This window comes from Lithobates pipiens, unplaced genomic scaffold (genome assembly GCF_037356315.1).
Source record: "Lithobates pipiens isolate NorthernLeopardFrog02 unplaced genomic scaffold, aLitPip1_a1.2 Scaffold_22, whole genome shotgun sequence".
Lineage (NCBI taxonomy): Eukaryota > Metazoa > Chordata > Amphibia > Anura > Ranidae > Lithobates > Lithobates pipiens.
This window is the reverse complement of record NW_027507784.1, coordinates 535,007-559,215: the sequence shown is the minus strand read 5'-3', so window position 1 is coordinate 559,215 and position 24,209 is coordinate 535,007. Positions and strand designations below refer to the sequence as shown.

At 55.0% G+C, this 24,209-nt stretch overlaps 2 protein-coding genes across 3 annotated transcripts in view; one reads left to right on the top strand and one right to left on the bottom strand.

Moving 5' to 3' along the window:
- Nucleotides 1–10,799, bottom strand: part of PRR14 (proline rich 14) — a 28,497-nt gene extending 17,698 nt beyond the window's left edge. The window contains exons 1-7 of the mRNA XM_077494024.1: nt 10,675–10,799; nt 6,394–7,396; nt 5,421–5,449; nt 5,272–5,339; nt 3,849–4,536; nt 3,286–3,385; nt 2,724–2,821 (exon numbers count right to left, since the gene is read on the bottom strand). Coding sequence (XP_077350150.1) covers nt 2,724–2,821; nt 3,286–3,385; nt 3,849–4,536; nt 5,272–5,339; nt 5,421–5,449; nt 6,394–7,396; nt 10,675–10,730 — 2,042 coding nt within the window. The 5' untranslated portion in view covers nt 10,731–10,799. The remainder of the gene's footprint in view (nt 1–2,723; nt 2,822–3,285; nt 3,386–3,848; nt 4,537–5,271; nt 5,340–5,420; nt 5,450–6,393; nt 7,397–10,674) is intronic.
- Nucleotides 10,784–24,209, top strand: part of RUSF1 (RUS family member 1) — a 33,900-nt gene continuing 20,474 nt past the window's right edge. Inside the window, exons 1-9 of one of the 2 annotated variants that reach the window (XM_077494025.1) lie at nt 10,784–10,924; nt 15,842–16,019; nt 16,309–16,386; nt 18,100–18,214; nt 18,301–18,346; nt 18,584–18,616; nt 21,039–21,144; nt 22,663–22,764; nt 23,212–23,282. In XM_077494025.1, the coding sequence (XP_077350151.1) occupies nt 10,857–10,924; nt 15,842–16,019; nt 16,309–16,386; nt 18,100–18,214; nt 18,301–18,346; nt 18,584–18,616; nt 21,039–21,144; nt 22,663–22,764; nt 23,212–23,282 (797 nt within the window). In that variant the 5' untranslated portion in view covers nt 10,784–10,856. The remainder of the gene's footprint in view (nt 10,925–15,841; nt 16,020–16,308; nt 16,387–18,099; nt 18,215–18,300; nt 18,347–18,583; nt 18,617–21,038; nt 21,145–22,662; nt 22,765–23,211; nt 23,283–24,209) is intronic. The other variant, XM_077494026.1, reaches the window with a different exon arrangement.

The window sequence follows — 24,209 nt, the reverse complement described above, 5'->3', positions numbered from 1 at the left end:
GCTAGGCTCCCAAAAAGTCCCACACATGTGGTATCCCCGTACTCAGGAGAAGCAGCAGAATTTATTTTGGGGTGTCATTTCACATATGCCCATGGCATGCGTGAGCAATATATCATTTAGTGACAACTTTGTGAAAAAAATAAATAAAATAAAAAAGTTTGTAATTTTCCCGCAACTTGTGGCAAAATATAAAATATTCCATGGACTCAACATGCCTCTCAGCAAATAGCTTGGGGTGTCTACTTTCTAAAATGGGGTCATTTGTGGGGGTTTTGTGCCATCTTGGCATTTTATGGCCTTCAAAACTGTAATAGGTAGTGAGAAGTGAACTCAAAAATTTACGCCCTTAGAAAGCCTGAAGGCGGTGCTTGGTTTTCGGGGCCCCGTACGCGGCTAGGCTCCCAAAAAGTCCCACATATGTGGTATCCCCGTACTCAGGAGAAGCAGCAGAATTTATTTTGGGGTGTCATTTTACATATGCCCATAGCATGTGTGAGCAATATATCATTTAGTGACAACTTTGTGTAAAAAAAAAAAAAAAAAAAAAAATTTTTGGTCATTATTCAATCGCTTGAGGCAAAAAAATAAAATATTCAATGGGCTCAACATGCCTCTTATCAATTTCCTTAGGGGGTCTACTTTCCAAAATGGGGTCATTTGGGGGGGTTTTGTACTGCCCTGCCATTTTAGCACCTCAAGAAATGAGATAGGCAGTCGTAAACTAAAAGCTGCGTAAATTCCAGAAAACGTACCTTAGTTTGTAGATGTGACAACTTTTGCGCAAACCAATAAATATACAATTATTGACTTTTTTTTTACCAAAGACATGTGGCTGAATACATTTTGGCCTAAATGTATGACTAAAATTGAGTTTATTGGATTTTTCTAATAACAAAAAGTAGAAAATATCATTTTTTTTCAAAATTTGCGGTCTTTTTACGTTTATATCGCAAAAAATAAAAATCGCAGAGGCAATCAAATACCATCAAAAGAAAGCTCTATTTGTGGGAAGAAAAGGACGCAAATTTTGTTTGGGTGCAACATTGCATGACCGCGCAATTACCAGTTAAAGCAGCGCAGTGCCAAATTGTAAAAAGACCTCTGGTCATTTACCAGCAAAATGGTCCGGTCTGAAAGTGGTTAACCTTTCACTTTACATGCAGATTTGCCTCGAGGGTCTGTGCTGGCCGGACGGCGCCGCGTGGTTTTGCCTCTGCTGATTTGTCCGCCTCGGCTCCCGGGGATGGTGCCTCTGAGGGGCTGGCGGTGACCGACATCTGGCTACTGCCATGCTTCACCATTTTACGTAAGAAAGTACTCCTGGGTGGGTTCTTTTCTCATTGCCCCACCTTTATTGTTAGTCTGCTGATAACAGACTATTTCTATTCTATTTTTTATTTTATTTTTATCATTAGAGAAGACACGCGCTTGCTCCTGACGAGTGGTACCTCAGCCACGAAACGCGTAGAGCCATCAACTGTCGTGCTTATCTTCAATTATGACCAACTTTTTTTATATATATATTCTATCAACATTCTTTTCAATTGGATATCTGAGTCATTTGTTGGGCAAGCACTACCTTAAATCTATGGTTTTTTATTAACATAATTTGGTGTACGGTGGAAAATGTTCTTGTGTTCATACTACTCTGTATAAACGTTTATCATTTTTACTTGATTGTACTCAATATCCTTGAATATGGAATTGATAATATTAAATGTATACTGTAATTATTATATTGATTAATTTTATGAACCAATTAATAAAATTTTCCCAATTGCTCACCAAATTTGATCTTATGGCACTCACGCACTTCATGTAAAGTCCCACCTTCATTGTTCCTCCGAATATATCTTTACAGGGACGGAAACATAGGATTTTACTAAACCATTGTTTCATTCAAAGTCCAATGGGATGGCAATGTCCACAATTTTTCTTTTTTTCAATTAATTCTTGCTTTTTTTTCTGGCCAGTATCCATTCACAGGAAGGTGGCAGCATAACCCAAGTATTGATGAGCACGACGTACCCTGTGTTGATGTGGAGATTTCACTATACGCTACGCATAATCCATGTCTTCTGCACTAATAAGCGCCCTATCAGGCGATTCAGTTCGCATTGTGCGCTATACAAGTATTTCATTCATTCATCAGTATAATGCATCTTACAAATAGGAAATCATGCGACTCGGATGAAGCAGCCACAAAATGAGCTCCTTTACTGCACCTTTCATCTTTCACATAAAAATATATTAGTCACATCTGCTCCCCACCTAAAGCCAGCATTGCGGAGACCCCATCATGGCGGAGGCCCCATCATGGGGGAGGTCCGGTCAATGAGGAGGCCCCATCATGGCGGAGGTCCGGTCAATGAGGAGGCCCCATCATGGCGGAGGTACGGTCAATGAGGAGGCCCCATCATGGCGGAGGTCCGGTCAATGAGGAGGCCCCATCATGGCGGAGGTCCGGTCAATGAGGAGGCCCCATCATGGTGGAGGTCCGGTCAATTTGGAGGCCAATTCATGGTGGCGGTCCAGTCAATGCGGAGGCCCCGTCATAGTGGAGGTTCCATCAATGAGGAGGCCCTGTCATGGTGGCGGTCCAGTCAATGCGGAGGCCCCGTCATAGTGGAGGTTCCATCAATGAGGAGGCCCTGTCATAGTGGAGGTTCCATCAATGAGGAGGCCCTGTCATAGTGGAGGTTTCATCTTTTGCACTCTCTTACCGGAGACGTTTGGGGAGGCCCATTGGCGTGAGAGTCCCTTCTTGTCTAGCCACTCTTTTCCGTATCTGAATGTTGGACACTTTGCTCTCCTTTATTTCCTGAAAGAAAAGTCACAGCTAGTTCTGAATTCTACAAGTGGCACACTTAATGCATTAAAGCAGAGCTCCAGGCAAAAGCCATAAACTCAGGACCTCCGTTACATGCCCGTCCTACAAAGCAGCCTCCAATGTGCAGACAGAAGGCTAATGGTACTCATCCATATAGCAGGGACTACAGGAAGAAACACTGTTGAAGTTCTGCTTCCTTCATCAGCCCCCTCCCCCAACCTATGAATGAAGTACCAGCAGCACATCGCTTGAGCTCCGTAGTACCCCCTCCTCTTCGTAAGTTTCCACCAATGGACAACAATGTGAAAAGCAGCAAAGCCCCAGTTGGCCCTTCATCCTCCAGTGCTGCTGTGCAGGGGAGTACAGGAAGATAGTATAACCACACACGTGGGTTTTCATACCTTTCACTGCCTAACATCTGCCTGGAGTTCTACTTTAAATGTCCAGCTTCTCACCTTGCACTGAGAGAGAGGATTAGATTCCTCTGCTGAGTCAGCGCCCCCCGAACTCCTCTCCGTCTCTCTCACTCCATCCAAACACCGGCCAGGCAGGGAGCTGGAGGGAAGGAACACATGACAAGCGGGATGAGGGACCACCAAGAGGAAGGAAGACACCCAACACAGAGAGACCTCCACTGCAACTAGAAGACCCCCACACTAAGAGAGACCCCTGCTGAAACCAGGAGACCGCCACACAGAGAGAGATCCCTACTGCAACCAGGAGACCCCCACATAGAGAGACCCCCGTTGCAACTAGGAGACACCCACATAGAGAGACCCCCATTGCAACTAGGAGACACCCACATAGAGAGACCCCCATTGCAACCAAGACAGAGAGAGAGCCCCACACAGAGAGAGACAGACCCCCACACACACAAAAAGACCCCCGCTGCAACCAGTACAACGGCCCCTCCGCACACGCACGGGTAAACAACGGCACCTCCGCAGTCCACATACTATACAGCCTGTGGGCTGATCGGATGATGCAATGTATCTATGGTAGATTGGAGGCTCCATACCCAATGGCGTACTGCAGGACACTCTCCGGCTGGCAGTTTGTCCAGAGGGCAGATGGGTGCTTCTCCTTCCTCAGGCAGGTTAAAGAGGTAGGTGACAACTGTAGATTGCGGAATTCCTCTATGGTGCCCACGCTGTGTCTCCTTTTCCTGGAGATCTTGGCTCTGCAGGAACACACGGGGACATCCGGCTCTGCGGTCTCTAAGCTGAACCTCCGTGGACGATGGGGCAGCAAGGGGCAGGACAGACAGCGCTGAAGGGGTGGGCGGCACAATGTGGAAACAGGACTGGAAATTTCAATCTTCAACTGAAGGTTCATGTCTGTGCTGGAGGCCGGGGGGAGGGAGTTTCGGTTATCCTCGGCCTGCATTTGGGATGGAGTATCAGAGGAAGAACTGGAAGGATGAACTGCAGAGTCCTCTCCACCTGCAGCAGAATTCTCCTCTGCAGGGGAGACACTAGGAGGCTGCTCCACAACCTGCTCATCTTGGTTCCCCCGATGACTCTTCTTGGGGGAGAAAAAAATTTCAGCAAAGCTCTCCAGCTTGGTCCGGACACTCTGGAAAAGCGGGCCAAGACCCCATCCGGGAACTTTCACAGGTGGAGACAGGAGAGGCGGTGAAGAACTGGACGGACTGCAGGGGAGAAGATCAGGGGGAGGCCCTGTGGGTTCTGGAAGGACAGGAACATCTGCAGACAAAGGAAATAAAGGCAGTGACAAGGAAAAGGTCCAGAATGTACTAAGCAGAGCACACTCTCTGACATGGGAAAGCTCCGGAATTTACTAAGCAGAGCACACTCTCTGACATGGGAAAGGTCTGGAATTTACTAAGCAGAGCACACTCTCTGACATGGGAAAGCTCCGGAATTTACTAAGCAGAACACACTCTCTGACATGGGAAAGCTCCGGAATTTACTAAGCAGAACACACTCTCTGACATGGGAAAGCTCCGGAATTTACTAAGCAGAGCACACTCTCTGACATGGGAAAGCTCCGGAATGTACTAAGCAGAACACACTCTCCGACTTGGGAAAGCTCCGGAATTTACTAAGCAGAACACACTCTCTGACATGGGAAAGGTCTGGAATTTACTAAGCAGAACACACTCTCTGACATGGGAAAGGTCTGGAATTTACTAAGCAGAACACACTCTCTGACATGGGAAAGGTCTGGAATTTACTAAGCAGAACACACTCTCTGACATGGGAAAGGTCTGGAATTTACTAAGCAGAACACACTCTCTGACATGGGAAAGCTCCGGAATTTACTAAGCAGAACACACTCTCTGACATGGGAAAGGTCTGGAATTTACTAAGCAGAACACACTCTCTGACTTGGGAAAGCTCGGGAATTTACTAAGCAGAACACACTCTCTGACAAAGGAAAGGTCTGGAATTTACTAAGCTGAGAAGACTCGGCCCTACCTTGGACATCACAGTGGCTCTGAGAACTGACACTGCTGAGCACAGAACAATCACCAGTCATCGGCGTCCTGAAACCAAGCAGAACACATGAAGAAGAACAATGGCCGTCCACATAAAACACTGATGAGACGGTGTATCTGGGCACTTACCTATCAGTGGGCGGAGACTGTGTGCGAACCTATGGAAAACCACAGAGATTTAGTTCCAGACAGGAGAAGGGGGAATCTTTGTGCTGCTGTACTACCATGACCTCCTCTATTCACAGACATGACCCTCACCCCTGACATCATACAACCTCGTCCATTCACAGATATTTCCCTCACCCGACACTGTACAACCTCCTCCATTCACATGAACCATTTGTGACAGGAGTCACCTTGGGCGGAGGGCTTGTGGAACCCAGCTTACCTTGGAAATCTCTGGAAACTCCTTGTCCAGCTCCCCGACCCTCCTATGTGTAAGTAACCCTATGTCTATTAGGGGCACAGGGTGACCGAGAACCCCAGTTGGTTCTGCACTAACCAGACTCACCACACGACCACACCGGACTCAGCATTTCATGTTACTCCCGTTATCCGGGGTTCTATATGTGTGGTTTGTGATGAAAGTAATATTTCTCAACAATATCCCTCAAGAAATGTATGAAGATGAATGAATTCCACCTTTCTAACTGCTGGACTATTGTATGAGCTCGGTCTCAGACTGTTGTAGACTCTTTACTAGGTCGTTTAAGGTGTGGCTGTATTCCATTGTTTCGGTCTGCCTTGGGAGAAAAGTATTATGGGATGTATGTGTGTACTGGTACCGTGCAAATTAAGGTTTTACAGAGGAGATACTCTTGAGGACGGGGGTCCGTCTCACCATCCTGATTCCTGAAGCACAGATCACAAAGTCGGCCATAGTAGGGGCACCTATGTGTCAATATATGAGGCTATACCAGGGGAGGAAGCAGCGTGTACAGATATATGACAATAAGCACTTCCTTCCTGAGGCAGAGGATAACCTCTCCCCATTATTGCTGGGACTACACCATGGACCGCTCCCTATACACAGATATGACAGGGATGACATGTTCAGTGCTTTACTTCCAGGATGATCACATGACACGACTCCTCCACTCACCTGACATGAAACGTCATGCAGTTCCACAAACAAGACCCTGTTAGCTGTCCTTTCCAAAGGTGATGCCAACAGGCAAGCGCAATGCTCGCTCCAAGGTCTACGGTATCTGGATGGAGTGGTTGGGAATTGGGTTCCATGCTGGACTATTGCCCGGCGATTTCTGGAGGAAGGAGTCTGTATTGGGGAGCCACAATAGGCTATTTCCTTGTCACTGAAAGGAGGAGTCTGTATTCCGTGTCTATGCTGGGATTTTTCCCAATGTCTGGAAGAAGGGGTCAGTAATGGGGCTCCACGTTGGACCATTTCCTTGTGGTCAATGGAAGAAGGGGTGTGTAATGGGGCTCCACGCTGGACCATTACCTTGTGGTCAATGGAAGAAGGGGTCTGTAATGGGGCTCCACGCTGGACCATTTCCTTGTGGTCAATGGAAGAAGGGGTGTGTAATGGGGCTCCACGCTGGACCATTACCTTGTGGTCAATGGAAGAAGGGGTCTGTAATGGGGCTCCACGCTGGACCATTTCCTTGTGGTCAATGGAAGAAGGGGTCTGTAATGGGGCTCCATGGTGGACCATTTCCTTGTGGTCAATGGAAGAAGGGGTCTGTAATGGGGTTCCATGGTGGACCATTTCCTTGTGGTCAATGGAAGAAGAGGTCTGTAATGGGGCTCCATGCTGGACCATTTCCTTGTGGTCAATGGAAGAAGGGGTCTGTAATGGGGCTCCATGCTGAGCTTTTTCCTTGTGATCTCTGGAAAGGGGAGTCTGTAATAGGTGCTCATTCAGGGCTACATTCCCCCGATCCGTAGAACGATTGGTCCGTATCAGGGGTTCACGCTGGTGTACTCTGGCCTGACTTCTAGATGGTGTGCTCTTTAATGAGGGATTGTGCTGGAGTGCTCTTTCATGATATCCGGAAGCAGAAGTCTGTAAGGATGGCTTCGTGTCTGGGGTGACCTCTTTCTTCTGGAGGGTAGGTGGAGTCTGCCAGTCGTCGGGCGAAGGACTGCAACACAGAAAATGATTCATGTTCGGGTATAAATATAATGCATCCAAGCCCTACAGCATAAAACAGTTACTGCCCATCACCCGCCTAATGCCAGCGACACCTAGAGGTGAGAGTTTACACACTGTACTATATCTGCCCTGTCTGGGGTACTGCCCATCACCCGTCCAGTGCCACCTAGAGGTGAGTCTGTACACACTGTCTTAGATCTGCCCTGTCTGGAGCACTGCTTTCCTCCATACTCACCCCTATTTTTCTGCACAATGCACGCGTCCTTTAAATCCTCTCCATACAGTGCCCAATCCCTCTGCAGCCTCCTCTCCATACAGTGCCCAATCCCTCTGCAGCCTCCTCTCCATACAGTGCCCAATCCCTCTGCAGCCTCCTCTCCATACAGTGCCCAATCCCTCTGCAGCCTCCTCTCCATACAGTGCCCAATCCCTCTGCAGCCTCCTCTCCATACAGTGCCCAATCCCTCTGCAGCCTCCTCTCCATACAGTGCCCAATCCCTCTGCAGCCTCCTCTCCATACAGTGCCCAATCCCTCTGCAGCCTCCTCTCCATACAGTGCCCAATCCCTCTGCAGCCTCCTCTCCATACAGTGCCCAATCCCTCTGCAGCCTCCTCTCCATACAGTGCCCAATCCCTCTGCAGCCTCCTCTCCATTCAGTGCCCAATCCCTCTGCAGCCTCCTCTCCATACAGTGCCCAATCCCTCTGCTGCCTCCTCTCCATACAGTGCTCAATCCCTCTGCAGCCTCCTCTCCATACAGTGCCCAATCCCTCTGCAGCCTCCTCTCCATACAGTGCCCAATCCCTCTGCAGCCTCCTCTCCATACAGTGCCCAATCCCTCTGCAGCCTCCTCTCCATACAGTGCCCAATCCCTCTGCAGCCTCCTCTCCATACAGTGCCCAATCCCTCTGCTGCCTCCTCTCCATACAGTGCCCAATCCCTCTGCAGCCTCCTCTCCATACAGTGCCCAATCCCTCTGCAGCCTCCTCTCCATACAGTGCCCAATCCCTCTGCAGCCTCCTCTCCATACAGTGCCCAATCCCTCTGCAGCCTCCTCTCCATACAGTGCCCAATCCCTCTGCAGCCTCCTCTCCATACAGTGCCCAATCCCTCTGCAGCCTCCTCTCCATACAGTGCCCAATCCCTCTGCAGCCTCCTCTCCATACAGTGCCCAATCCCTCTGCAGCCTCCTCTCCATACAGTGCCCAATCCCTCTGCAGCCTCCTCTCCATACAGTGCCCAATCCCTCTGCAGCCTCCTCTCCATACAGTGCCCAATCCCTCTGCAGCCTCCTCTCCATACAGTGCCCAATCCCTCTGCTGCCTCCTCTCCATACAGTGCTCAATCCCTCTGCAGCCTCCTCTCCATACAGTGCCCAATCCCTCTGCAGCCTCCTCTCCATACAGTGCCCAATCCCTCTGCAGCCTCCTCTCCATACAGTGCCCAATCCCTCTGCAGCCTCCTCTCCATACAGTGCCCAATCCCTCTGCAGCCTCCTCCTCCTGCCCGTATTCTCCTCCCTCCATGCAGTCTCCTTCCCCCTATGTAGTCTCCTCCTCTTCTCTGCAGTCTCCTCCTACTCCTCCCTGAAGTTGTCTCCTCCCTCTCGTCATTCTCTTTGTATTCTCCTCCTCCGTGCAGTCCCCTACCTGAAGTCTCCCCCTCTTCCCACTATGCAGTCTCCTCCTCTCTTCATTCTCCTCCTCCTCCATGCAGTCTCCTCGACTCTGTAATCTCCTCCTCCCTGCAGAAGCCTTCCTCTCTGTAGTCTCCCCCCTCCTCTCTGCAGTCTCCCCCCTCCTCCTCTTCCCTGCAGTCGCCTCCACCCTGCAGTCTCCTCCTACCCCATGCAAACTCCTCCTCTTATGTAGTCTCTTCCTCCTCCATGCAGTCTCCTCCTCTTATGTAGTCTCCTCCATGCAGTTTCCTCCTCCCCCTCCATGCAATTTCTTCCTTCATGTAGTCTCCTCCTCCCCATGCAGTCTCCTCCTCCATCCCCCTGCAGTCTTCGAAACTTGCATGCAGTCTCCTCCTCCTCCCTTCAGTCTCCTCCTCCTCTCTTCAGTCTTCCCTACCTACATGCAGTCTCCTCCTCCTCCCTCTGTAGTCTCCTCCTCCGCCGCCGCCCTCTGCAGTCTCCGCCACTTACATGCAGTCTCCCCCTTCTCTCTTCAGTCTTCACTACGTAACTGCAGTTGCCCCCACCTACATGCAGTCTCTTCCTTCATGTAGTCTCCCCCTCCTCCTTCTCCCTGTAGTCTCCTCCTCCTTCCTGTAGTCTCCTGGCCCTCCTCCCTGTAGTCTCCTGGCCCCTGCCCCTCTAGTCTCCTGGCCCTCCCCCTGTGATCTGCCCCTCCTCCCTGTAGTCTCTTCCTCCTCCCTGTAGTCTCCTCCTCCTCCTCCTCCCTGTAGTCTCCTGCCCTCCCCTGTAGTCTCCCGCCCCACCCCCCATAGTCTCCTCCTCCTCCCTGTAGTCTCCTGCCCCCCCCTCTTATCTCCGCCCCGTGATCTTCTTCCTGTAGTCTCCTGCCCCTCCCCCTGTAGTCGCCACCCCCTGTAGTCTCCGGCCCCTCCCCTGTAGTCACCACCCCCTGTAGTCTCCGGCCCCGGCCCCTGTGGTCTCCTGACCCTCCTCCCTGTAGTCGCCACCCCCTGTAGTCGCCACCCCCTGTAGTCTCCTGACCCTCCTCCCTGTAGTCGCCACTCCCGTAGTCTCCGGCCCCTCCCCCTGTAGTCTCCTGACCCTTCCCCCTGTAGTCGCCGCCCCTGTGGTCTCCGGCCCCTCCTCCCTGTAGTCTCCGGCCCCTCCTCCCTGTAGTCTCCTGACCCTCCCCCTGTAGTCTCCGCCCCCTGTAGTCTCCTGCCCTGCTCCCTGTAGTCTCCTGCCTCTACCCCTGTGATCTCCTCCTCCTTTCTGTAGTCTCCTGCCCCCCCCTCTAGTCTCCGCCCCTCCTCCCTGTAGTCTCCTGCCTCTACCCCTGTGATCTCCTCCTCCTTCCTGTAGTCTCCTGCCCCCCCCCTCTAGTCTCCGCCCCCCCCCCTCTAGTCTCCGCCCCCTCTAGTCTCCTGCCCCTCCCCCATCTAGTCTCCTGCCCCTCCTCCCTGTAGTCTCCTGCCTCTCCCCCTCTGTAGAAGCGGAGCCCCTGTGTAGAAAGGCTCGGATAGAAGCTGCAGACTTCCGGGTTGGAGGAGCGCTGTACGGCACCTGGGCGGTCTTCTTCTATCAGACATTTCTCACACCGGCGTCTTCCCCTCCCCCTCACTCACCGGTATATCAGGAGCCGCCGCCTGTGCCGTCGCCGGTCCCCCGCATCACGTGACATGTCTGTTATTCGCCACTGACTTCCGGCGCTGGATGATGACGTGGTTTGAATATTCCTCAAGCCGCGTGATGCCGGCAGCCAATCAGCGAGGAGAGAAAATAGAGACACGTTGTACAGGGAGATCACATGACTGCGCCGACCAATCAGAGGCGGAGAAGAGCTGAGTGGGCAGTGTGTGTCTGTGTATGTTTGAGGTAGGTATATATATATATATATATATATATATATATATATATATAGTGTGAGGTAGGTGTGTATATATATATATATATATATATAGTGAGGTATGTAGATATATATATATATATATATATATATATATAGTGTGAGGTAGATTATACATATATATATATATATATATATACACACACACACCTACCTCACACACATATATATATATATATATATATTATAGTGTGAGGTATGTATATATAGTGTGAGGTAGATATATATATATATATATATATATATATATATATATATATAGACATGTAGAGGGCGGGGGTCGGGAGGATGTCACGTCGGACATGTAGAGGGCGGGGGTCGGGAGGATGTCACGTCGGACATGTAGAGGGCGGGGGTCGGGAGGAGGTCACGTCGGACATGTAGAGGGCGGGGGTCGGGAGGATGTCACGTCGGACATGTAGAGGGCGGGGGTCGGGAGGATGTCACATCGGACATGTAGAGGGCGGGGGTCGGGAAGATGTCACGTCGGACATGTAGAGGGCGGGGGTCGGGAGGATGTCACGTCGGACATGTAGAGGGCGGGGGTCGGGAGGATGTCACGTCGGACATGTAGAGGGCGGGGGTCGGGAGGATGTCACGTCGGACATGTAGAGGGCGGGGGTCGGGAGGATGTCACGTCGGACATGTAGAGGGCGGGGGTCGGGAGGAGGTCACGTAGGACATGTAGAGGTCGGGAGGAGGTCACGTAGGACGTGTAGAGGACGGGGGTCGGGAGGAGGTCACGTAGGACATATAGAGGGCGGGGGTCGGGAAGATGTCACGTCGGACATGTAGAGGGCGGGGGTCGGGAGGATGTCACGTCGGACATGTAGAGGGCGGGGGTCGGAAAGATGTCACGTCGGACATGTAGAGGGCGGGGGTCGGGAGGAGGTCACGTCGGACATGTAGAGGGCGGGGGTCGGGAGGATGTCACGTCGGACATGTAGAGGGCGGGGGTCGGGAGGAGGTCACGTCGGACATGTAGAGGGCGGGGGTCGGGAGGATGTCACGTCGGACATGTAGAGGGCGGGGGTCGGGAGGATGTCACGTCGGACATGTAGAGGGCGGGGGTCGGGAGGGGGTCACGTAGGACGTGTAGAAGGCGGGGGTCGGGAGGAGGTCACGTAGGACATGTAGGGGGTCGGGAGGAGGTCACGTAGGACATGTAGAGGGCGGGGGTCGGGAAGATGTCACGTCGGACATGTAGAGGGCGGGGGTCGGGAGGAGGTCACGTCGGACATGTAGAGGGCGGGGGTCGGGAGGAGGTCACGTCGGACATGTAGAGGGCGGGGGTCGGGAGGAGGTCACGTAGGACATGTAGGGGGCGGGGGTCGGGAGGAGGTCACGTCGGACGTGTAGAGGGCGGGGGTCGGGAGGATGTCACGTCGGACATGTAGAGGGCGGGGGTCGGGAGGATGTCACGTCGGACATGTAGAGGGCGGGGGTCGGGAGGATGTCACGTAGGACATGTAGAGAGCGGGGGTCGGGAGGATGTCACGTCGGACATGTAGAGGGCGGGGGTCGGGAGGATGTCACGTCGGACATGTAGAGGGCGGGGGTCGGGAGGAGGTCACGTCGGACATGTAGAGGGCGGGGGTCTGGAGGATGTCACGTCGGACATGTAGAGGGCGGGGGTCGGGAGGAGGTCACGTAGGACATGTAGAGGGCGGGGGTCGGGAGGAGGTCACGTCGGACATGTAGAGGGCGGGGGTCGGGAGGATGTCACGTCGGACATGTAGAGGGCGGGGGTCGGGAGGAGGTCACGTAGGACATGTAGAGGTCGGGAGGAGGTCACGTCGGACATGTAGAGGGCGGGGGTCGGGAGGATGTCACGTCGGACATGTAGAGGGCGGGGGTCGGGAGGAGGTCACGTAGGACATGTAGAGGGCGGGGGTTGGGAGGAGGTCACGTCGGACATGTAGAGGGCGGGGGTCGGGAGGATGTCACGTCGGTCATGTAGAGGGCGGGGGTCGGGAGGAGGTCACGTAGGACATGTAGAGGTCGGGAGGAGGTCACGTAGGACATGTAGGGGGCGGGGGTCGGGAGGAGGTCACGTAGGACATGTAGAGGACGGGGGTCGGGAGGAGGTCACGTAGGACATATAGAGGGCGGGGGTCGGGAAGATGTCACGTCGGACATGTAGAGGGCGGGGGTCGGGAGGATGTCACGTCGGACATGTAGAGGGCGGGGGTCGGGAGGATGTCACGTCGGACATGTAGAGGGCGGGAGGAGGTCACGTCGGACATGTAGAGGGCGGGGGTCGGGAGGATGTCACGTCGGACATGTAGAGGACGGGGGTCGGGAGGAGGTCACGTAGGACATGTAGAGGGCGGGGGTCGGGAGGAGGTCACGTCGGACATGTAGAGGGCGGGGGTCGGGAGGATGTCACGTCGGACATGTAGAGGGCGGGGGTCGGGAGGAGGTCACGTAGGACATGTAGAGGTCGGGAGGAGGTCACGTAGGACATGTAGGGGGCGGGGGTCGGGAGAATGGCACGTCGGACATGTAGAGGGTGGGGGTCGGGAGGATGGCACGTCGGACATGTAGAGGGCGGGGGTCGGGAGGATGGCACGTCGGACATGTAGAGGGCGGGGGTCGGGAGGATGGCACGTCGGACGTGTAGAGGGCGGGGGTCGGGAGGATGGCACGTCGGACGTGTAGAGGGCGGGGGTCGGGAGGATGGCACGTCGGACGTGTAGATGGCGGGGGTCGGGAGGATGGCACGTCGGACGTGTAGAGGGCGGGGGTCGGGAGGATGGCACGTCGGACATGTAGAGGGCGGGGGTCGGGAGGGGGTCACGTAGGACGTGTAGAAGGCGGGGGTCGGGAGGAGGTCACGTAGGACATGTAGGGGGTCGGGAGGAGGTCACGTAGGACATGTAGAGGGCGGGGGTCGGGAGGATGTCACGTCGGACATGTAGAAGGCGGGGGTCGGGAGGAGGTCACGTAGGACATGTAGAGGTCGGGGGTTGGGAGGAGGTCACGTCGGACATGTAGAGGGCGGGGGTCGGGAGGATGTCACGTCGGTCATGTAGAGGGCGGGGGTCGGGAGGAGGTCACGTAGGACATGTAGAGGTCGGGAGGAGGTCACGTAGGACATGTAGGGGGCGGGGGTCGGGAGGAGGTCACGTAGGACATGTAGAGGACGGGGGTCGGGAGGAGGTCACGTAGGACATATAGAGGGCGGGGGTCGGGAAGATGTCACGTCGGACATGTAGAGGGCGGGGGTCGGGAGGATGTCACGTCGGACATGTAGAGGGCGGGGGTCGGGAGGATGTCACGTCGGACATGTAGAGGGCGGGAGGAGGTCACGTCGGACATGTAGAGGGCGGGGGTCGGGAGGATGTCACGTCGGACATGTAGAGGACGGGGGTCGGGAGTAGGTCACGTAGGACATGTAGAGGGCGGGGGTTGGGAGGAGGTCACGTCGGACATGTAGAGGGCGGGGGTCGGGAGGAGGTGACGTAGGACATGTAGAGGTCGGGAGGAGGTCACGTAGGACATGTAGGGGGCGGGGGTCGGGAGAATGGCACGTCGGACATGTAGAGGGTGGGGGTCGGGAGGATGGCACGTCGGACATGTAGAGGGCGGGGGTCGGGAGGATGGCACGTCGGACATGTAGAGGGCGGGGGTCGGGAGGATGGCACGTCGGACGTGTAGAGGGCGGGGGTCGGGAGGATGGCACGTCGGACGTGTAGAGGGCGGGGGTCGGGAGGATGGCACGTCGGACGTGTAGAGGGCGGGGGTCGGGAGGATGGCACGTCGGACGTGTAGAAGGCGGGGGTCGGGAGGAGGTCACGTAGGACATGTAGGGGGTCGGGAGGAGGTCACGTAGGACATGTAGAGGGCGGGGGTCGGGAGGATGTCACGTAGGACATGTAGAGGGCGGGGGTCGGGAGGATGTCACGTAGGACATGTAGAGGGCGGGGGTCGGGAGGATGTCACGTAGGACATGTAGAGGGCGGGGGTCGGGAGAATGGCACGTCGGACATGTAGAGGGCGGGGGTCGGGAGGATGGCACGTCGGACATGTAGAGGGCGGGGGTCGGGAGAATGGCACGTCGGACATGTAGAGGGCGGGGGTCGGGAGAATGGCACGTCGGACATGTAGAGGGCGGGGGTCGGGAGGATGGCACGTCGGACATGTAGAGGGCGGGGGTCGGGAGAATGGCACGTCGGACATGTAGAGGGCGGGGGTCGGGAGGATGGCACGTCGGACATGTAGAGGGCGGGGGTCGGGAGGATGGCACGTTGGACATGTAGAGGGCGGGGGTCGGGAGGATGTCACGTAGGACATGTAGAGGGCGGGGGTCGGGAGAATGGCACGTCGGACATGTAGAGGGCGGGGGTCGGGAGAATGGCACGTCGGACATGTAGAGGGCGGGGGTCGGGAGGTTGGCACGTCGGACATGTAGAGGGCGGGGGTCGGGAGGAGGTCACGTAGGACATGTAGCGTGTGCGGGGGGATGTCACGTAGGACATGTAGCGTGTGCGAGGGTCTGGAAGAGGTCCTGTAGGACATGTAGCGTGTGCGAGGGTCTGGAAGAGGTCCTGTAGGACATGTAGCGTGTGCGAGGGTCTGGAAGAGGTCCTGTAGGACATGTAGCGTGTGCGAGGGTCTGGAAGAGGTCCTGTAGGACATGTAGCGTGTGCGAGGGTCTGGAAGAGGTCCTGTAGGACATGTAGCGTGTACGAGGGTCTGGAAGAGGTCCTGTAGGACATGTAGTGTGTGCGAGGGTCTGGAAGAGGTCCTGTAGGACATGTAGCGTGTGCGAGGGTCTGGAAGAGGTCCTGTAGGACATGTAGCGTGTACGAGGTTCGGGAGGATGTCCTATAGAGTGCAGGGGTCATACCACCCACAGTCTGTCCTCTCTGTCACACACACAGTTTGTTCCGGTCACACGCGGGTCCTCTTAGTGACGTCACATCCGGGGACATGGCTGTGGTCTGCACGGAACGATACGGCACTGGAGACATTCAGAAATATCTTCGGGATAAAGATGGGCGCATCACATGTCAGGAGTCGGCTCGGAATACATACGGCTCCCTGCGGGACTGCCTGGTGGTGAGTCTTCTGTTTAGGGTGAACACTGTATGGGGGGGGGGGGTTCAGGATTAAGCCCCCCGGTGGTTTTTTTTTTTTTTTTTTTTTTTTAGGATTGAGGGTATTGGGTTCCCTGAATGAGGGTAGCATGGAATAGGGGGAGAGGACTTGGTCATGCTGGGGAGAGGTAGGTTATCAGGTGGATGTGTGATTGGGGTGAAGAAAGGTGTGTTGGGGGGTTATATCTCTACTCTGGGTAGTATTAATGGGGTGATAAGTGTCCTCCTCACACTTTCTGTCCTTTTTTCAGTCTCTGTTCCTCCCACATGGCTTCCCAGACAGCGTGAGTGAAGACTACTTGGCGTATCAGCTGTGGGACACCATCCAGGTATTGCTGGGCAATTATACTGCAAATGAGAGACGTCCACCCTCTACTCCATCCTACATCGTTCCACCTCTGATTCCACCTGCTCTGATTACACCTCCCTATATGCATTTACCGTCATATCATCCTTCTTCACTTCACGCTCTCTCACCTGGTCGGGTCGCTCCTTGGTCGGGTCGCTCCTTGGTCGGGTCGCTCCTTGGTCGGGTCGCTCCTTGGTCGGGTCGCTCCTTGGTCGGGTCCCTCCTTGGTTGCACTCCTTTGTCGGGTCGCTCCTTGGTTGGATCCCTCCTTGGTGGGGTCGGGTCGCTCCTTGGTCGGGTCCCTCCTTGGTTGCACTCCTTTGTCGGGTCGCTCCTTGGTTGGATCCCTCCTTGGTGGGGTCGGGTCGCTCCTTGGTCGGGTCCCTCCTTGGTTGCACTCCTTTGTCGGGTCGCTCCTTGGTTGGATCCCTCCTTGGTGGGGTCGGGTCGCTCCTTGGTCGGGTCGCTCCTTGGTCGGGTCGCTCCTTGGTCGGGTCACTCCTTGGTCGGGTCCCTCCTTGGTTGCACTCCTTTGTCGGGTCGCTCCTTGGTTGGATCCCTCCTTGGTGGGGTCGGGTCGCTCCTTGGTCGGGTCACTCCTTGGTCGGGTCCCTCCTTGGTTGCACTCCTTTGTCGGGTCGCTCCTTGGTTGGATCCCTCCTTGGTGGGGTCGGGTCGCTCCTTGGTCGGGTCGCTCCTTGGTCGGGTCGCTCCTTGGTTCCATCCTACATCGTTCCACCTCTGATTCCACCTTCTCTGATTACACCTCCCTATATGCATTTACCTTCATATCATCCTTCTTCACTTCACGCTCTCTCACCTGGTTTGGTCGCTCCTTGGTCGGGTCCCTCCTTGGCTGGGTCCCTCCTTGGCTGGGTCGCTCCTTGGCTGGGTCGCTCCTTGGCTGGGTCGCTCCTTGGCTGGGTCGCTCCTTGGCTGGGTCTCTCCTTGGCTGGGTCCCTCCTTGGCTGGGTCCCTCCTTGGCTGGGTCTCTCCTTGGCTGGGTCGCTCCTTGGCTGGGTCTCTCCTTGGCTGGGTCTCTCCTTGGCTGGGTCGCTCCTTGGCTGGGTCGCTCCTTGGCTGGGTCGCTCCTTGGCTGGGTCGCTCCTTGGCTGGGTCTCTCCTTGGCTGGGTCTCTCCTTGGCTGGGTCTCTCCTTGGCTGGGTCTCTCCTTGGCTGGGTCTCTCCTTGGCTGGGTCTCTCCCTTGGCTGGGTCGCTCCTTGGCTGGGTCGCTCCTTGGCTGGGTCGCTCCTTGGCTGGGTCTCTCCTTGGCTGGGTCGCTCCTTGGCTGGGTCTCTCCTTGGCTGGGTCTCTCCTTGGCTGGGTCTCTCCTTGGCTGGGTCTCTCCTTGGCTGGGTCTCTCCTTGGCTGGGTCTCTCCTTGCTGGGTCTCTCCTTGGCTGGGTCTCTCCTTGGCTGGGTCTCTCCTTGGCTGGGTCTCTCCTTGGCTGGGTCGCTCCTTGGCTGGGTCGCTCCTTGGCTGGGTCTCTCCTTGGCTGGGTCTCTCCTTGGCTGGGTCGCTCCTTGGCTGGGTCGCTCCTTGGCTGGGTCTCTCCTTGGCTGGGTCGCTCCTTGGCTGCACGGTCTTTCTTTGGATCCATCCTCGATTGCACCCGCCTTGGTAGCATCCTCCTTGGTTGGTCCATCCTTGTTTATATTCTGCCTGATTGAACCATTTCCATCTCCTTCCCAGGCCTTTGCCAGCAGTGTGACTGGTTCGTTGGCTACTCATTCTCTTCTCCGTGGATCAGGTGTGGGTGACAGTTCAGCCACAGTCGCAGCGGCCACAGTCACATGGATCCTGAAAGGTGCACACACAAAGATTGCCTCATACCGTTGTATTGTCTGCCTTTTCTGTTTTCCCCCACCAATAAGCAGTCTCTCTTCTCTATAGATGGCACTGGGATGGTTGGACGGATTCTCTTCGCCTGGATGAAAGGGTATGAAGCTCCCAGTCTCTGGGAGTCTGGACTGTTTATATTTCAGGGAAGGGGGAGGGACAGGAATGGGGGTCTGATGTTTGTGTGGGGCAGTTTGTTGGGATCTGATACTTAGGAGAGCTGTTACTGCCACTCAGCGGTTTTATCTAAGCATTAGCAGGACCGGCGTCTGCCAATAAAGGAGCTGCTCTGCCGGGACCCCACCCTGAGATTCATGGCTGCTTTTTCTTTACTTAGGAGTCAGCTGGACTGTGATGCCAAGAGATGGAGGTAAGTGCTGTGTGTACGACCTTTCCAGAACCAGCTGTTCCCCGCTGTCCTTCAACCCTTCCGATATCACCCATTGTCCTCCGACCCTACCGATATCACCCACTGTCCTCCGACCCTACCGATATCGCCCACTGTCCTCCAACCCTACCGATATCACCCACTGTCCTCCGACCCTACCGATATCACCCACTGTCCTCCATCCCTACCGATATCACCCACTGTCCTTCAACCCTACCGATATCACCCACTGTCCTTCAACCCTACCGATATCGCCCACTGTCCTCCAACCCTACCGATATCACCCACTGTCCTCCGACCCTACCGATATCACCCACTGTCCTCCATCCCTACCGATATCACCCACTGTCCTTCAACCCTACCGATATCACCCACTGTCCTTCAACCCTACCGATATCGCCCGCTGTCCTCCGACCCTACCGATATCACCCACTGTCCTCCGACCCTACCGATATCACCCACTGTCCTTCAACCCTACCGATATCACCCACTGTCCTTCAACCCTACCGATATCACCCACTGTCCTCCGACCCTACCGATATCGCCCGCTGTCCTCCGACCCTACCGATATCACCCACTGTCCTCCGACCCTACCGATATCACCCACTGTCCTCCGACCCTACCGATATCACCCACTGTCCTTCAACCCTACCGATATCACCCACTGTCCTTCAACCCTACCGATATCACCCACTGTCCTTCAACCCTTCCAATATCGCCCACTGTCCTCCATCCCTACCGATATCACCCACTGTCCTCCGACCCTACCGATATCACCCACTGTCCTCTGACCCTACCGATATCGCCCGCTGTCCTCCATCCCTACCGATATCACCCATTGTCCTCCATCCCTACCGATATCACCCGCTGTCCTCTGACCCTACCGATATCGCCCACTGTCCTCTGACCCTACCGATATCGCCCGCTGTCCTCCATCCCTACCGATATCACCCATTGTCCTCCATCCCTACCGATATCACCCGCTGTCCTCCGACCCTACCGATATCACCCACTGTCCTCCATCCCTACCGATATCACCCACTGTCCTCCATCCCTACCGATATCACCCACTGTCCTCCATCCCTACCGATATCACCCACTGTCCTCCATCCCTACCGATATCACCCACTGTCCTCCATCCCTACCGATATCACCCACTGTCCTCCATCCCTACCGATATCACCCACTGTCCTCCATCCCTACCGATATCACCCGCTGTCCTCCATCCCTACCGATATCACCCGCTGTCCTCCATCCCTACCGATATCACCCGCTGTCCTCCATCCCTACCGATATCACCCGCTGTCCTCCGACCCTACCGATATCACCCGCTGTCCTCCATCCCTACCGATATCGCCCACTGTCCTCCGACCCTACCGATATCACCCACTGTCCTCCATCCCTACCGATATCGCCCACTGTCCTCCGACCCTACCGATATCACCCACTGTCCTCCATCCCTACCGATATCACCCACTGTCCTCCATCCCTACCGATATCACCCACTGTCCTCCATCCCTACCGATATCGCCCACTGTCCTCCATCCCTACCGATATCGCCCGCTGTCCTCCGACCCTACCGATATCGCCCGCTGTCCTCCGACCCTACCGATATCGCCCGCTGTCCTCCGACCCTACCGATATCGCCCGCTGTCCTCCGACCCTACCGATATCGCCCGCTGTCCTCCGACCCTACCGATATCGCCCGCTGTCCTCCGACCCTACCGATATCGCCCGCTGTCCTCCGACCCTACCGATATCGCCCGCTGTCCTCCGACCCTACCGATATCGCCCGCTGTCCTCCGACCCTACCGATATCGCCCGCTGTCCTCCGACCCTACCGATATCGCCCGCTGTCCTCCGACCCTACCGATATCGCCCGCTGTCCTCCGACCCTACCGATATCGCCCGCTGTCCTCCGACCCTACCGATATCGCCCGCTGTCCTCCGACCCTACCGATATCGCCCGCTGTCCTCCGACCCTACCGATATCGCCCGCTGTCCTCCGACCCTACCGATATCGCCCGCTGTCCTCCGACCCTACCGATATCGCCCGCTGTCCTCCGACCCTACCGATATCGCCCGCTGTCCTCCGACCCTACCGATATCGCCCATTGTCCTCCAACCCTACTGATATTGCCAAATATGCATAAAACTGCCTACCCTCCTATGGCTTTATTTGTTCTCCAACCCCAGCCTCCCCTCCATCCTACTAATCTGGTCTCTCCTCTGACTCCTCCTATGTCATCCCGCTTTTTATGTTGTCCTCTGACGTCTCTAATCTAACAGATGGTCACATGTTTGACGGTTAGTTTTGGGATCTCCAGACCTGCGGGGCACCTTGCTCCTCATCTTTAGTTGGTGACTTTCCATGCAGCTGTGACCGTATTTTTCCTCTTTTTAGGCTTTTTGCCGATGTGCTGAATGATATGGCAATCTTCATGGAGATTGTGGCTCCTGTCTTCCCATCATGCTTCACTCTGACGGTGTGCACGGCTGGACTCTTCAAGGTCAGGAGACGCTAGTGCACATTCTTTATGATGGACAATTGAGAAGGATCTCCGGAGGCAGTGCAGTGGGAGGGGCAATGGACAGAGACAGGGTCTGTGGAGGCAATGCAGGGGGGAGGGGTATAGACTCTCAGGAGGATGGAGGGCTATAGGCTCTATGTTGGCAGTGGGGGGGGGGGGGGGCACTATAGGCTCTACGGAAGCAGTGAGGGGAGGAAATCTAGGCTCTACAAAGGCAGTGCATAGGAGAGGGGTATAGGCTCTGCATAGGTAGGAGGGAGGAGGAGTATAGGCTCTGCAAAGACAGTTCAGGTGGAGGGCTATAGGCTCTGTGGAGGGAGTACAGGGGGGGATGGCTATAGGCCAGTGATGGCGAACCTTGGCACCCCAGATGTTTTGGAACTACATTTCCCATGATGCTTCAGTACACTGCAGAGTGCCAGAGCATCATGGGAAATGTAGTTCCAAAACATCTGGGGTGCCAAGGTTCGCCATCATTGCTATAGGCTCTGTGGAGGCGTAGAATGGGACTGCGCCCCTAGGAGGCGTAGAATGGGACTGCGCCCCTAGGAGGCGTAGAATGGGACTGCGCCCCTAGGAGGCGTAGAATGGGACTGCGCCCCTAGGAGGCGTAGAATGGGACTGCGCCCCTAGGAGGCGTAGAATGGGACTGCGCCCCTAGGAGGGGTAGAAGGGGACTGCGCCCCTAGGAGGCGTAGAAGGGGACTGCGCCCCTAGGAGGCATACCATGGGACTGCACCCCTAGGAGGCATACCATGGGACTGCACCCCTAGGAGGCATACCATGGGACTGCACCCCTAGGAGGCATACCATGGGACTGCACCCCCTAGGAGGCGTAGAATGGGACTGCACCCCCTAGGAGGCGTAGAATGGGACTGCACCCCCTAGGAGGCGTAGAATGGGACTGCACCCCCTAGGAGGCGTAGAATGGGACTGCACCCCCTAGGAGGCGTAGAATGGGACTGCACCCCCTAGGAGGCGTAGAATGGGACTGCACCCCTAGGAGGCGTAGAATGGGACTGCACCCCCTAGGAGGCGTAGAATGGGACTGCACCCCCTAGGAGGCATACCATGGGACTGCGCCCCTAGGAGGCATACCATGGGACTGCACCCCTAGGATGCATAGAATGGGACTGCACCCCTAGGAGGCATACCGTGGGACTGCACCCCTAGGAGGCATAGGCTCTGTGGAGGAGGGGGATGTAAATGGAGCAGGGATAGGTTCTGTGGAGGAGGGGGAGGAGTATGGAGCAGGGATAGGCTCTGGAGGAGGGGCAGGGGAGGAGTATGGAGCAGGGATGGGCTCTGGAGGAGGGGCAAGGGAGGGGTATGGAGCAGGGATGGGCTCTGTGGAGGAGGGGCAGGGGAGAAGTATAGGGCAGAAGGATAAGGTGGGGGTTGGGTCTGTAATGGCGGAGTAGTGGTGCACTCTAGGCTCTGTCTTGGTAGAACTGGCAGCATATATGTCTAATGGTGTGTCTGTGTTCTCTGCTGCAGTGCATTGTGGGGGTTGCTGGAGGGGCCACACGTGCCGCTCTTACAGTTCATCAAGCCAGAAGAGACAACATGGCGGATGTCTGTGCCAAAGACGGGAGTCAGGTCAGTGCTGAGCCCCCCCCCCACCCCCCCTCCCCATCTCATGTGAAGAGCTGTGCCCACATTCCTCTATAGCTGGGTAATCATTTTGTTATTGGGGTTATTGATTTTGTTATTGTGGTTATTGATCATGTCATTGGGGTTATTGATCAGGTCATTGGGGTTATTGATCAGGTCATTGAGGTTTTTTGATCAGGTCCGGATTTTTGATTGTGTCCTTAACAAGAATTGTGAACATGTGGTCTCATTTATTGTTTTTTGGGGGGCTAGAGGTCCTTGGAATGGTATAATGAATGGATGAAAAGGTTCCTGAGTCTGATAGTGCAGCTCTGAGTGTTTGGATCCCCTCATCCATTCAGCATACAAATCATGTGAAGGGATCACTCTCTCTTCTTGCTGTCTACACGTCGCTCTCTGGGCTGTCTCTCTAACACAGAGTGCTTCATGCAGGAGACGCTGGTCAACCTCGCCGGGTTACTCGTCAGCCTTCTGGTTGTCCCTTTGGTGTCAGAAAATCTGTGGTAAGTAGAGGAAATTTTTATCTATAGTCTGTAAGAATGACAAACAGAAGTGTGGAAGAGAATGTTCCAGATATGGGGAGGAGCAGAGGAGGCGATGAGCAGCGAACGGGGTAAATTCAGCCAGAGTGGAAGGTAAAAAATGAAGATCATCGGAGGAGGAGTGTCATATATCTACACTAATGTTTGCCTGTCAGCTTACCTCTCCATGTGTTCAGCTTAAGAGGCCAGCCGTCCTTCACCTGGCTGCTTAAGTAATCTCTCCTCAAAGCATGTCTCCACGCCAGGCCCAATCAGGGAACTCTATATTAACCTGTGCACTGCAAGCCACCTCTGCTGATCAATATTGTGTGTTTGGCTTCTGTGTTCTCCTTGTTGTGTGTTCTACGTCTGATTCCAGTTACCGATCTTGGCGTGTTCTTGACTGTCCTTGTCTGCTTCATATCCCAACCTTGGCGTGTTCCTCGACTATCCTTACCTGCTTGTTCCCCCGACCTTTTGCTATCTTCTGACTGTCCTTACCTGCTTGTTGCCCCGACCTTTTGCTATCTTCTGACTGTCCTTACCTGCTTGTTGCCCCGACCTTTTGCTATCTTCTGACTGTCCTTACCTGCTTGTTGCCCCGACCTTTTGCTATCTTCTGACTGTCCTTACCTGCTTGTTGCCCCGACCTTTTGCTATCTTCTGACTGTCCTTACCTGCTTGTTGCCCCGACCTTTTGCTATCTTCTGACTGTCCTTACCTGCTTGTTGCCCCGACCTTTTGCTATCTTCTGACTATCCTTACCTGCTTGTTGCCCCAACCGTTGACTATTCTTTGTTGTCTCAGTCTGCTGCTTTCTCTCTACCTCCCTGTAGTCTACCATGAGCATGAGCTGGGGGGCCCTAGGGGTATAGGGGAGAGATATATGAGGTGTGAGGAGGATCAGAG